Here is a 14,309-nt window from a genome sequence, read left to right as displayed (position 1 = left end):
TGAGGTGACTGTGTGATGTTGGGAACATTGTTCCTTCTCGTTCTTCTTCTGCAAAGTGGAGACTGCTGGGAGGACTGAATGGAGCATCAGAGGCGAACCCCCAGGGCGGTGCCTGCTTGATAAAGGGCCCCGCTCGCCTCACTTTTCTCTCCTCCAGTTTGAGAGGCAGCCGCACAGTCGTAACAATGTCAGATTCCGGGTCCTCTGAGATTGATGGAAGTTGACTGAGGGGGTATGTTTGAGGCCAGCCCACCCGGTACAAGAGCCCCTGCTGGGTCGCTGGGAACAGACAGCCATGGCTCCCTCAAGGATTACAGAGCTCCCTGTCTCCAAGGACAGGCGCTGTTTTGCTGTAAAACTGGGAGAAAGCGGACGGTGAGGGGTGTTAGGTTTTGGTTAAGGGTGCACATCTGCTGAGGAAGACACACGGAGTCCTTGCCTAACTCTGGAATCGTGTTTCCTCCCTGGTCCCACTCAGCACTCCAAGGCAGACTCAGGGCACCTCCCTCCCGTTTGAAATTCGTTTAAATACCTGTGCCCCACATGTCGTTTATGACTTTATTGAACCATAACGAACAGAGGAAGAGAGACTGTCAACATGAGTTCCTGGTGGCTTTGAAAGTACTGAGTATCATCGTTATGAGGCTGGTGTCTCTCTCAGTTCGCTTGTTTGGTCGTAATTTGGATGATAATTTCCATTCTTCAGTCTGTTCTGGCCCCCAGATCTCAGGGCAGATCCCCTGAGATGAATCACCTGGAGATACTTCTAACGTGGGGACAATCTGGCTGGAGTCTGAAAAGAGGAGAAGTTCACGGCCAAAATAAGCAGGAGAACTTAGTTTATTTTGAAGTCCCCAGCCTACTTCCCGTGGCTCGTAAATCCCGGCGTCTGCGGCCCAGATTGCTTGGTTTCCGAGGAACCTTTGAAAGGGCAAGGTTTGCTGCTGTTTTCATTTTATCCCAGTGGAGAAGTGGCGGATTAATCAATCCACTGGTACTGGGGAGAGTTCCTTTTCAAATCCAGCATTGTTTCAAAGTAGCAGTTAATCCCAGAGGAAGACCCAGGAATCTCCCCTCGTCTGCATGGACTTGACGACGAGACTCAAGCTTGCTGTTTCGAAGGGCATCACAGATCCGAGGGCTCCCCTCGGAGGCCCCCGGGGACGTGGGCGGGAGACCGCGCCTGTCCTGTCTTCCACAGGGAGCAGACCTCAGCCGGGAACTAAGTCCTCGGGTGCCCTGGAAGATTCTCTTTCAGCTGACGCATCTCTGGGCTTGTTTATTTGTTCGTTTCAGTTCAGAAGCACATCCACAAACCGTAGCTGGGAGAAGGATTCCTATTCTTAAATCTTTAAAAAAAAAAAAAAAAACAAAAAAACAGGTTGTGTTATGAGCATTGAATCGTGCAGGAAGGTCATCTGCCATAAAACACCAGTCACATCAGTCATTTCACCAAGCTGATGGTGTCTGTGTTTTTATATACTTCCAGCTCTTTCTAGCTACTTAATGAGATGCCAGGCCTAATTTTTTTGAAGCAAGTAGTAGTTTAATATGGTATTAAACCAAATTTCTGAAAAATTAAATGTTTGTTCAAAGAGGAATTTTAGTCTCGACTTTGTCCACTTGAAGAGGCATCTTCTAGAAGGTCTGCCAATCAAACATGGGAAGGCACTAGAGAACATTCCAGTGCAAGTCGTCCCCCATCCGTTGCAAGCGCAGGGAGGCAGCATTCAGAGCCCACTAATGTTGCTTGGAAATTCCTTCTGCACCGCAGATCTGCACCCGCCTTTCTAACACGGAACGTCCGTCCGGCCACCGTGGCATCTGCATTTGGCACAGAAAGTGGTCCGCTGGGCTGTGCTTCAAGTGTGAGCTTTGAGATTCGAGTTGCTATATTTTTTTCAAGAGCAAGAAACAAAGAACGGGAGAATCAATCTCCTTTTACCGTCACCTTCTAATTAGGTGTCGCTCGGTTCCCACCTGAGGTTAATGCAGAGTCACCTGCTTTCCGTCTGCTGACCCTGGCTGTCACGCACACAGACAGGGTCGTCTGCAGCATGGGGCCATCCAGGTGGGAGGAGGCTGGCCGGCCGCCCTGCTGGCCTGCAGCCCTTGCACCTCCTGATGTGGGGCCCCCAGGAGAAGCTCGCGTCCGGCGATCCCTCCCTGTCGTGTGGTCATGCTGCGGGGCGGGGGGCGTGTTGGGGCGAGAGCACCTCTCTGCCTCCCTGCCCCTGTCCGTTGTCATGGAGCAGGTGTTCAGCAGCTCTCAGGTTCTTTTCCGGGAGGACCGATCCACCCGCACACTTGTGTCCGAGGGCGGAGGTGAGCTCGGGCTCTTCCTACCCCACCGTCTTGAGCTGCCTTTGACCTGGGAAGTTTGTCACCCCAGGCCAGTTCAGGCGGAATCTCTGGGAAGCGGTGGGGGGTGGGGCAGTGGCCCCAGGACTGGTTCTGTCACAGCTCCGCCGGTCCGCGGTCCTGGCTAACGCACCGGCGGTTGGCTGCCTGTAGGCTCGGTTTGTCTTTGCTGCCCTTGACTAAGCTTTTACTCCTCTGCAGGAGGTACTTGAAAGCATATGTCTATATGCTCGCTTTTCCAAGTGGAACAGGGGGCGATTTAACTGCCTTTATGTTAAAAAGTCCTGAAACAAGCATAGCAACAGAATGACACCTTTGCTCTTTCTGCACGACGTTGTCACGCTAGGCTCCCGTGACACACGTGACGATGCAAGCCAGTCCCCCGTCCTGTCCCTCGCTGCTTGCTTTCGTGGGGACACTGTGGAGGTGACTTGCCTGTCTTCTGCAATGGCTCACAGCGCTTGGCCTGTCCTTCCTTGGGCTCTTCTGTTGAGGTGCGCCCACTCCGTTAGGACAAACTGTTAGCTTTCGATAATAAACAAGGAATAAACCTCTCATGACATTTTGGAAAGATGCTCCCTTTGCCTCTCGGATCTTTTGGCTCCTTGTCTGTGACTTTGTGTCGCTCCCATCCAGGTGTTTGCAGCAGCTTGGCTTTAACCGCAGGAAGAGGAAGCTAGATTCCACTGCATGAAAAGCCCTGGTCTCATGTCTGGAGCTTGGCTGAAATCTGAAGGAGGTTCCACAGATGAATTACTTCTGCTTTCCAGTTATGGGAGTCAGCTCTGGGCAGGATTCAAACAAAATATTCCCAGTTCTGCCTCGCCCACTGAACGTCCAGCCAGTCGGTCCGTGGCTGCAGGTGCTGGCGAGGGCGGGGGTTCTAGGTGGACTGCTCTGGAACCACGGCAGCTCTGTAAACGTGCAGATTCCTGGGATTCATTTCCAGAGTTTCGCACTGAAGAAGTTCGAGGTGGTGCTTGTAATCTGGCCTCTTACAGATTCCCAGGGGGTCCTTGGGATTTATTTCAGCCTAGGTTGAGTCTTTCAGGACTTGGGGATAGGGAAACATGGATGTCGGGGTTCTACAGAGAGTAACGTCTCCCCTGTCTGGAACTGGGTGGGACCACAGCCAGTGCTGTGAGTGTTGGAGGGCTGCAGGGAGAGAGGCAGCTGTGGGGTGACACCCAGGCTCGGGGACCATGAGACCTCACCCTCGACTGACTCTGTGGCACTTAGAGCTTCCCCTCGGGAGAGGAGAGGCTGCCCCGGCTCATCTGGCGCATCTTGAAGTCAGGGGCTTCTTGAGAAGGTGACTGGAAGCACCTGCATTTCTTCAGATGTGTTGTTGGCTTTGCCATGGGCAATACTGATGCGGAAGGTTTCAGTTGGTGTTTTAAGCTGTAAAGGGCCTCTTTGTCTTCAGTTTCTAAGAGAGTCCAGGAAGCAGGGGAGTCAGACTTCGTTCCCAGATGCTCCCTCTTAGCTCCAGGCCGGAGTCCAGTGCGACCCAGTCGGGGACAGGTGGCAACTCCAGCAACCGAGGCTGCGTGTTGGTGAGTGCGTCAGAGCGAGCGGAGGGTGTGTACCCTCACCAGGTGGATGGCTCTGGGGAGACAGCCAGCCTGTTACCACGCCAGCCTGACGTGACTTATGGCAGCTCGGGCCCCGGCCTGGCCGGTAGGGGCTCCCTTCCAGCCCTTTCTCTGCCTGGCAGCTTTAGAAAGTGTTTCCAACCGAGGGCCCCAAGGATTCCGGTCCAGAAATGCTGGAAAACCTCAAGTACAGCGGCATATTTGTAAAAGTCACTGGGGCCCCAGTGCCGCCCGAGAGGTCAGGGAAACGCATTTGTCCAGCCTCACGAAGGTTCTTGACCAGAAATCTGCACTTGATTTAATCTGCATCTGTAGCAATTCCGTGACTGAGCAATAAGTCGTTTCTTACGAAAGTGGGGAGTGTGTTTCCGACTGCGGCCCCAGCAGCTCTGGCTGTGTTCTGTGTCTCCTTTTACAAGTGCGGTGACTGCGGGTTTCTGGCGTGCTTCCTTCCTCGAGGAGGGTCTTTAATGAGTCGCTCACCTGTTGTGTGGGGGACATTCAGGAACAGATGTTGCGTGTGTACGGCATGTCAGTGTCGTAGCAACAGCGTCACTGCATCGGTCTCCGTAGCCTCTCAGCTCTGGGAAGATGGAGAAGGCTAGGGGAAGGCTGGCCTGGGAGATGGGGCCTTTGACCCTGCAAATGGGGCCCCAGGGGGTGGGAACAGCACATCCCAAGGCAAAGAGCCTGCGGATTCTGGGTTCTCCACGTGGTTCTCTGTGTGTGACGTTTCTGGGCGAAGCGATAAAGGGAAGGGTGGAGAGACGGACTGGCCGCAGGTGTGCACGTCTGTGTCCTCCTCAGGTAACCCCAGGACCCTGACTTTGACAGCCGTGCACAAAGGCGCTGAGCCCCAGGCAGACCTGTCCAGTTCCCATTGTTCCCACACTCCAGATTCCTATACCACCTGCCCCGTGGCACCTCTGTCTCAGAGCGAGATTCCCCAGCCTGCTCCGCTCCTGGGTGTGCTGATCTCTTCCACAGAGACGGCAGGGGGGGCCGTGCCTCAGGTCCTCCCCCGCCTCCGCCCTCCCCGGGACATTTACCGCCAGCCCTGACTCACGTCTAGGACAGACAGCCAAGGTGTGAGCCTTCTTCGGCTCCACTCCCACCCACCCCTCCACCATGCGGGCTCCCCTGGCCGCCCCTGCCGCCCCTGGAACCACCCTGGGGTCAGGTCCCCCGGTTCCTGTCACTGGGTGGAGGGGCGTCCTGTTAGGGCGGCTTCAGGAGCAGTGAGCAGTTATCAGGGAAGTGGGCCGCTCTGAGTGGGGTCGGGAAGGGTGCGCTGAGCGCGTCTGGACGGCGTGGCCAGGAGGGGGCGCGCACAGGCAGCGGGGCAGCACGGCGGGAGGCCTGGCCGCCGTCACAGGACGCGAGGAGGATGGGGGAGTGGAGCGGGCTGGGTTGGGACTCCGCCTTCCTTCTGCACACGCCCCGAAGGCCCCACCAGCCCTCCCGCCACCTGGAAGGCTCGGGCCTGGGATTTCCACATGGCGGGTGACTCTGTGGCCTTCAGATCTCAGCTTAAGTGTCACCTCCTCAGAGAGGCCCTCCCGGACCTCAGAATCTGAAGCAGCCAGCCCGTCACTCACAGCCACGTCCACCTGTTGCGGCCTCTGAGCGCCGTGTGTTCCCGGGAGACCCTCCCTCGTCCTGCCGCGCCTGCGTGCTTAGCCTCCTACAGTGATGCTGGGACGTAAGGGCCGAACGGGGAGGAGAGCCTTAAGGAATAAGCCTGAGGCTTCTTTCTCCTCCGAGAAAAAGTGCAAATGTGCTGCGACGGAACATAGTGGGGTCCCAAACCCAGCCTGGGTGTTTAGACTTGAGCAGCCCGGGAATTGAATCCGTGTGTGTGTGTGTGTGTGTGTGTGTGTGTGCGGAGGTGTCTGTGTGTGGAGGTGTCTGTGTGTAGGCGTGTGTGCAGGGGTGCAGATGCATCCTGCAGACCTGGATTCACGAGCAGACAACATTAGTCACGAGTGGTCTGTACCCATCCCGGCAAGCAGCAGGGCCCTGGGTCTGGGTCCGTCGGCTCTCACTGGCTGTGCACCAGCCCCCTCGTGTCTGCCCTCCTCCAGGCAGCAGGGGCACCGAGGGGGCTGCAGGCAGCACCAGTGAATATTGTGTAATACCTGAACTAAATGTATCAAGAACGAATGTTTGTACAGATCTGAAAAAACGATACACTAATCTGAAAAGGCACGTGCACCCCCATGTTCACAGCAGCGTGATTTACGATTGCCAAGTTACGGAAGTAACCTCAGTGTCTGTGGGTGGATGAATGGATAAAGAAGTTGTGGTAATATACATACAATGGACTATTATTCAGCAGTAAAAAAAGGAAACCCTGCCATTCGTGACAACATGGGTGGACCCTGAGGGTATTATGCTAAGTGAAATAAGTTAGAGAAAGAGAAATACTGTATCGTATCACTTCCATGCAGAATGTAAAAAATGCAACAAACTAGTGACTAGGACAGAAAAGAAGCAGACGCGCAGATGCAGAGGACACACTGGTGGTCACCCGTGTGTGGAGGGAGGGGAGCCGTAGGGGTGGGGGGAGCAAGGATTATTGTGGGATTGTATGAAACCATGTGTGTGACACTTCTGAGAATTGTAAAGCACTGTAGAATTTAAAGAATCTTCCATTCAATTAAAAAAACATTTTAAAAGAAAAAGCCTTTAAAATGGGCAAACGAAGGGGCCAGGCTCTACACTCCAAGCCTTAAATAGTTGTCAGAACTGGCCCAACGACCCTTCTGGACCTGCAGACAGCTGCAGTCCTGGCAGGAGGAAGTCAGCCTCCAGGCGAATGCAAACAAGTCTCAGGCATTTTCTAAAACAGGCTCCTTTTGTCTTAAGGTGATGGTTTACATTTATAAGTACTTAAAAAAAAAAAGTCCTAACCCTTCCAGGGAAGGATTTTCATTAGCCCCCAAATTCTTATATATCCTTTAAAAAAACACAAAGAAAACCCCACCATCATGTCCCCAGTGTAAAGGACTCCATGGAAATACGTGTCTGTCCCTGTGCCGCCGCCCTAAACCTCTGGACGGTCCCGAGGTCCTGAACGCCCCGTGACTGGACCGCTGCACGATTCTCTGGAAGGACAAGCTGGGAGGTGACGGTTTATTTAGCCAAGTAGCCGGGACCGCTCATCCTCCCACGGGCAGGAAATACTAAAATAGTGAACAAAGACAAACTCCAGAAAGAAGGGGGACTTCCTAAACTGACTGGGCCCATCCTTCCCGGTGAAGCTGCAGGCACGTTCATCAAATCTCCCACCCCTTCAGGGCAAACTGCCAATTTGAAGAACCACACCCAGGCTGCTGAAAGCTAAGGTTATATTTTTATGTAAACATGTTTTTTGTATAAATTTATATTAAGGTTAATTACAGTATCTGTTTATCACAGGAAAGTGAATTTGCTAGGACATCTTTTCAGATGGACATATACTCGATTTACAATATGGTGTTAATTTCTGGTGTACAGCTTAGTGACTCAGTTATACATAAATTTAAAAACAAAAAGACACAAATGAACTTATTCACAAAATGGAGACAGACTCACAGACGTAGGAGACAAACTTACGGTTACCGGGGCAGGGAAGGGGATGGGGAGGGGTGAATTGGGAGGTTGGGATTTGCAGATACAAACTCCTGTATATGAAATAAACAAGGTTCTCCCGTAGAGCACAGGGAACTCTATTCAGTGCCTCGTAATGGCCTGTGATGACGAAGAATGTGAAAAGGGATATATATGTGTGTGAAAGCTGAGATTATTAATAATGTGGCAGACGGTTTCTCCTGCCTGTAAAACCTGAGCTCGTGGAGGTGAGGTGACACCACCAGGGACCCTGTGATTAGTGCTGCTTCCTGTTTACTCCTTCAGGAGAGATCAGAGCCCCTTGGGTTTACACAGGGACCACCGGGAACCTGGGAGGCTTCCGTGGCTGAGTGGTTGTCTGCATTTTTTCCCGATTGGTGAAATTCACCTCGTTGACCCGTAACTCACAAACCGTACGATCTGCTGGGCGGGGAGGCGGAGTTCCGGACTGCAGTGTTCTCTGTCTTCTGTTCGTTTAGGCTGGAGGAGAGAAGCTAGACTCAGAAGAGGCTCTGATCTACGAAGAGGACTTGGATGAGGGGGACGGCGCTGCAGCCGACCTGGAGGAAAGCACCAGGCTGAAGCTGCTGCGCAGGCTGGCCTCGCTGGCCTCCAGGCTCAAGGAGTTCATCGGCAACATGATCACCACCGCGGGGAAGGTGGTGGTGACGATTCTGCTGGGCTCGTCAGGTGAGCGTCTCCTGTGAAAGGAGGAAGCAGTTGTATTTCGTGGCACCGAGGCGCTAACCGTAGCTTCTGTGAACCTGGCCACGTGTGCAAACCCCGCACACACAGTTTCTCCTGCTCAGTGCTGGGTTTTGTGCTTTCGGATGGTCTCTGTAAACAGTCTTTTCCGAAGCTGTGAAGTGGCGTCACTTCTGCATGCAGCTCAGAAGCAGCTGTGTCCTGCCCAGCGCCTGTCAGTGGTCACCTGAGAACAGGGGATCCTTTTCGTGTGTCCACCCAGAGCTGCATGTGGGCTTTCTGAGGCACGCCTGCCACCCTGGGTCATAGTCGTCCTGATCTGACTCCACAGGGTGTGCTCTTTTTCTCCAGGGTGGATTGCCCTCTCCCAGCACAGACACGCACTTCCTCCCTGTTCGCTGCAGGCGGCTCGTTCTGTAATAACGTTACCTCCATCTCTGTCCCTGCCGCGCGCTGCTCCCCGTTGCTCCAGAGCCACGGTGAACTTCCTAACGCACCACATCATTGAAATTTCACCAGACGAGACAACCCTTTTCCAACAGGAACATTTTTAAATGGAAAAGAGACTAGAATTTCCCCAGAAGTGCAGCTTGCTTACTTGAAGGAGGAATCATTTCAGAATGCTTCCCCCACACCAAGTTGTTACGTTCCTGTACAGAAACGACCCGTTTCCCGCTGCCATTTTAGTGATAGTGCAAATCCAGTCTCGTCCGGCGGGACCAAGGTTTAGTGAGCCTTTGCCACTGAATGTAACACTGTGCCGAACCTTAGTTAGCCAAACAGAGGCACATCGTCATAAAAGGAGTTGGCATCAGGGAAAGCTGGGATGGACACACAAGCGCTCCTGAAAATCTGAGGGAGAAGCAGAGAGAGAGAAGCAGGCGAGGGAACAGGCTGGATTCTCCTGGGCTGGAAGTCGGTGTTTGCTGGGCTCGGACACCATGGGCAGAACTGCTTCCTCGGCTGGTATTTTCCCACGTGGACAAACGTCACTTTAGGTGTAACTTTTTTTCACAATAAGAATACGATTATTTCTGATTTGATAAATAAAATGTGATCAATTTTACCCAAAAGCCTATGGAGGTGACATTTCCCCAAAGTGACAAATCTCCCAAGGCGCCGTTCCCTGAGCGGGCACGACTTCCCTCTGCCGCCGCGTTTCACGGTCGCTCTTCCCCCCACCCCCCAGGTATGATGCTGCCGTCTCTGACCTCCTCTGTCTACTTCTTCGTGTTTTTGGGTCTGTGCACTTGGTGGTCCTGGTGCCGGACGTTTGACCCCTTGCTGTTCAGCTGCCTCTGCGTTCTGCTGGCTATTTTCACGGCGGGACACTTGATCGGACTCTATTTGTACCAGTTCCAGTTCTTCCAGGAGGCGGTCCCCCCCGACGACTATTATGCCAGGTAAGAGAGGTCGCTGGACACTTAGCGGCTCAGCGAGATCACCCGTGAGCCCTCGGGAGGCCCCCTTGCGAGGCCGCTGGGCGCCGTGCACCCACAGGGCTGCTTCCTGGTGCCAGGGGCTGTGTCGGGCGAAGGTCTGTGGGATGTGGAAGCCGTCCCTGCCCTGACAGTACAGGGCAACACAGTCTCGATGCACGAGGGGGTTCTCTTCCGATGGAGGGGCTGCCGGACGCGGGAGGAGGGGAAGCTGCTGTCTGTAGCCAAGAACAGACCCGTGGTCTCAGCTGCGGAAAAGACCCAGGAAGAGCTGTTTAGGACAGAGGGTTACAGCGCCTCGTCAGAGCGTCCACTAGAGGGCGCTGTCAAGGGCAGCCAGAGGACAAACTGAGCATCAGAAGTAACGGACTGACTACAGACGCGTGAAAGTAAAAATGCGGGAGGCCATGGTGTGTGTGTGTCTGTGTCTGTGTGTGTCTGTGGGGGGGGGGCGGGGGAGAGACATCTGATTTAGAGACTCCTGTTACCCCGACTCCTTAGTGTAAACATGAGAATGGAGGGTACAGACCCAGTGGTTACTCTGACTTTGCGGAAGGAGCGCTGGGCTCTTCTCAGCTAGCGAGGGGAGCGCCCCCCTGCAGGCTGGCACCAGCTATTGAAAAAGGGAAGGGATAACAGAATTAGAAAATGGCCACTTGCCAGCTCTTAATGAAACACTTGACTCATCACAAGCGGAAAGCGTTCCGTGAGGAGGTGCCGGGAGGAGCCGCTGCAGCAGTGTAAGCCCCCTGGGTACTCGCTTGTCGCGGAGGGACAGTCAGACGTGTACAGTGGTGGTCGATGCCTTAACCGATTGACCCAGATCAACTTGACCGAAACTGGGATCGCCGGACGTTGCAGACTTGTGGGCTTGTGCATCTGAGGGCTGCAGCACTGCTGTTACGCCCTTAGACCTAACCTCCAACTTATAAGAAACACAAAGGATAGAAAAGTGGTTTAAATGACTCCACAGGAAAGCAACCAGAAAAGTGCAGAATGCGGATTCTATCAGGGAGACGGTCTGGTCTCTTCAAAAACCAGCATCCTGACAAAGAAGTGTTTGTGGAGGGTGAGGGGCAGGGGCTGTCCTAGCTTAAAGGTGGGGAGAGGAAGCCTCGCGGGGAGGTGGGAACCCTGACCCTGGATGGCACCCTGCTCCGATGGCAGAGCTCTCCCAGGCATCTGAGGTTAAACAGGGACATTTTGATATTCGCTGGTTATTGGCTGATAGCGTAGAATTCCTGTCAACTCTGAGGTGCGTGACTGGGTGTGGACATGCAGGGAAGTGTCGCTCTGTTGGGAGATGTGTGGTGACTGACTTAGAGGTGCACAGTCACGAGGGGTGCCGTTCTCTAGTGCGTTAGCGTCGCCCCTGGGAGAGACGCACAGAGGGCGAGGCGTTGATAGACTGAGCTGAACTGGGTGTTGGGCCTTGAGACACCCCTGGTCCTATCTAGCTTTCCTTTCTTCTGGCAAAGTTCATAACTGAAAGGTACAGAAGAAGGAAGCAGGCCCACGAGTGGCGGGAGAGCACCGCGGGTGCGGGGAGGGCCTGCGAGGCGCTATCTGAGGGGCCCGCCGGGTGCTGGGCGCCCCTCGTCTGGTGGGAGCGAGGCGTCAGCGTGAGTGACGTCGCGCAGACAGTGCGGATTTGAGTCCTTCCTTCAGGAGCTCCCCCCTCCGGTGGTTTTCATGTGACAGTAAATATGAAGATGCAGAGTGTGTGAGTGTTCGTGTATGCGTGTGTGTGTGAGTGTGACCCACACACCTTACTCACCACACTTACAAGCTAGTTTGTGGCTGAGTCTGTACAATGCTTAAAAAAAAACTGTGTCAAGCGGTAAAACCACTTGTATTCAATTAAAAAAAGATACACCGAATGCACACACACACACGCACGCACACACGCCCCACCTGATTCTCAATCCAGGGGGTTAACCTGGAGGCTTCGCAGTGTGCTTCAGTCCACGGAGGGAAGAGTGTTACACAGACACACGGAACTCAGGAGCCAGGCGTGGGAACAGCCGCGGTGTCGGATGGACGAAGGGACAGAGAAGACGTGGTGTAAATGTACGTGGAATAGTGCTCAGCCATAACAAAGGAGGTCCTGCCATTTGCAGCGACGTGGGTGGACCTGGAGGGCACGATGCTAAGTGAAGTCAGTCAGAGAGAGACAAATGCTGTGTGATCTCACTGATCCGTGGGACCTAAACAGAAGAGTCGAACCTTAGACACAGAGAGTAGAGTGGTGGTTGCCGGGGCAGGGGAGGGGGAGGGCCGGGCGAGAGGGGCTGACTTTCAGGTGTGAGGTGAGTCAGTTCTGAGGGTGCAGCGCAGTCACTGGCATTAACGACACCGCACTGTCCCCCTGCAGCACTGGGAGCAGATGTGAGGCGTTCCTATGTATAAAAACCAAGCCTGTCGGGTGACTGAAGTGTTCATTACCTTGACTGAGGCAGTCATTTCAGGGGATGATTAGATCAAGTTGTCACATTGTTTGCTTTCCATGTATCACTATTTCACATGCAACTGTGCCTCAGTAAAGCTGGGGGGAAACTGAGAAGTCCCTGCAATGCTGCAGATTTACGGAATGTTTATTTTAGGCAGGAGTGAATAAATGCCAGGTTTCAGTACACGCACTAGTTCTAGACTGACTCTTTCGGTGTCTTCTAGACATTTACTTTTTGCGTTAGTGAACACACATAGAAACATGTTTTGTACCGTTGGCAGGGCTGACTTCTAGGGGATGGTTTAATTGGAAATGCAAGTACCTTCTACGGGGCAGCAGTCTCCCCCCGCCCCCTCCCAATGTGAGGATCTTTTCCGCCATCTAGCGTCCGATGACAGGAAGTACAAGAAATATTCAAAACCACCTTGAAAAGACTTTTTCTGTTAGTAAATAATAGTTCAGACTTTTGCAGGCCTCTGGTCTCTGCCACGATTCTTCCAAGAAGCTGTCGTAGGGCAAACGCAGCTGTGGACGAGGTTTTAAAGGACGAGGGTGTCCGTGTCCCAGTAAAACTTCTTGGACACTAAGCTTCGAATCTCATATTATTTTCACATTTCATGAAATTCTATTTTTCTTTTGATTTTTCCCAACCACTTAAAAATGCAAAAACCATTATTAGCTCAAAAGCTATATCCAAACTAACTCACAGTGCACATGCTGTTTTATGACTGGCTTTATGCAAGTTCTGCATTTCCCCATTTTATGAAATGTTCTTCTAAGATGTCGTTTTGCATAGGCTGCCGTGTTGACTGTGTAGACACATTATAAGACAGTTGGTTCCTGATTTCTGACCATGTAGATTTCAGTTCCTCATCTTTGCTCTCTTGAGTGATGCTGTGATCAGAACCCGCATCACTTCTAAACTTCAGTAAAATTCATGATGAGCAAGATGACCCCAGGGTCCCTCAGGTGTGAGGGTGCCTCTGCGGGGCTGGTTGGTGCCCTGTTCTGCAGGGGGATCTGGAAGTTTCCCTGGGCCTGGGCCAACACGACGATGCCGCTCTGGTCTGCGCGCAGGTGTTGTAAACTGAAATCCCGTACCTGCATGGGGCACAGACCCGGGGGTTCGTGTTCCCCTAGGGTGACTTCTTTCAATCCAAGTGGCCCCGAGAGATCACAGCTTCCTTCCAGCTCCACGCAGACCTGTGGTGGGATGCCTCCATCGTTCTAGCCAGGGAAGCGTGCGGAGGAGGCGAGCAAGGGGCGGACGGGAGACCCAGGAGATCGTGGAGGCGGGGCAGGCAGGGAGGCCGCCTCCGGGAGGGGAGGCGGCCTTCCCACGGGTGCACAGAACTCCCATGACCAAGTTTTTCAAAACGCACTCGGGGCTCAGTATTCGATAGTTACAGTTGGACGGACAGGGAGGTTAGGGCCGTGTGTCTGAGGGTGGGGTGCCTCTCCCCACAGCGGAGGTGCTGGCATATGTGGTTTTATATGGGTATAACCATAAAAAATGTCACGCCCCCTCTGCTGAAGCTGCTTCAGCGAAATAAAGCTTCCAGGCGAATCCACATAACTAAGACAGATAGCAGCACTCCACAGCTTGTTTTATAGAGCAGAGCCCTCTTCCTGCTGTTATTCTGGAAGGTCTCCCCAAGACAATAGCAGACTAAACAATGTGGCTCAGCTAGGTCCCTTCCAGAGGTTTTGTGTTTCCTGGGGAATTTCTGGAGAAATTATGCTGTGAAGGACTGGAGGCCAGAGTAAAGGTGTTGGTCTGGTATCCAGAGTCCTTGCCTGTCTTCCTCCCTGTGAGGCTGGTAGAGCTGATGAAGCCACAGGTCCCAAGCAGCTTGTGTCCCATGGACTTCCGGCATCAAAAGCACTAAAGGTGCGCTGGGCGGAGGGCGGGACCGGGCGGTGGGCCTGGTGCCCTCAGACACGTCCTGAGCTCACCTGAAGTGCACTGAGCACTGCACACAGTGTCCACTCGTGGAGACTTGAACGGAAGGCCGGTGTGACTAGTATCAGCTCGCTGTTGACTGTTTCCCTGTGACGATGACACCGGAAGTCATTCTGAGCTGAACTCATCTAAAGCTGGTCCAGGTTCTCTGTCTTCTCAGCTCAAGTCGTCTAGACAATCAGGTA

At 53.3% G+C, this 14,309-nt stretch overlaps 1 protein-coding gene across 7 annotated transcripts in view; it reads left to right on the top strand.

Moving 5' to 3' along the window:
* PIEZO2 (piezo type mechanosensitive ion channel component 2) overlaps nt 1–14,309 on the top strand; it is a 281,019-nt gene that overhangs the window by 146,050 nt on the left and 120,660 nt on the right. For all 7 annotated transcript variants that reach the window (XM_031439202.2, XM_031439203.2, XM_031439201.2 and 4 more), the window contains exons 6-7: nt 8,048–8,258; nt 9,463–9,676. In XM_031439202.2, coding sequence (XP_031295062.2) covers nt 8,048–8,258; nt 9,463–9,676 — 425 coding nt within the window. The remainder of the gene's footprint in view (nt 1–8,047; nt 8,259–9,462; nt 9,677–14,309) is intronic.

This window comes from Camelus dromedarius, chromosome 32 (assembly GCF_036321535.1).
Source record: "Camelus dromedarius isolate mCamDro1 chromosome 32, mCamDro1.pat, whole genome shotgun sequence".
Taxonomy (NCBI): Eukaryota; Metazoa; Chordata; class Mammalia; order Artiodactyla; family Camelidae; genus Camelus; species Camelus dromedarius.
The sequence above is the reverse complement of the archived record's forward strand: the minus strand, read 5'-3'. Positions and strand labels throughout refer to the sequence as shown.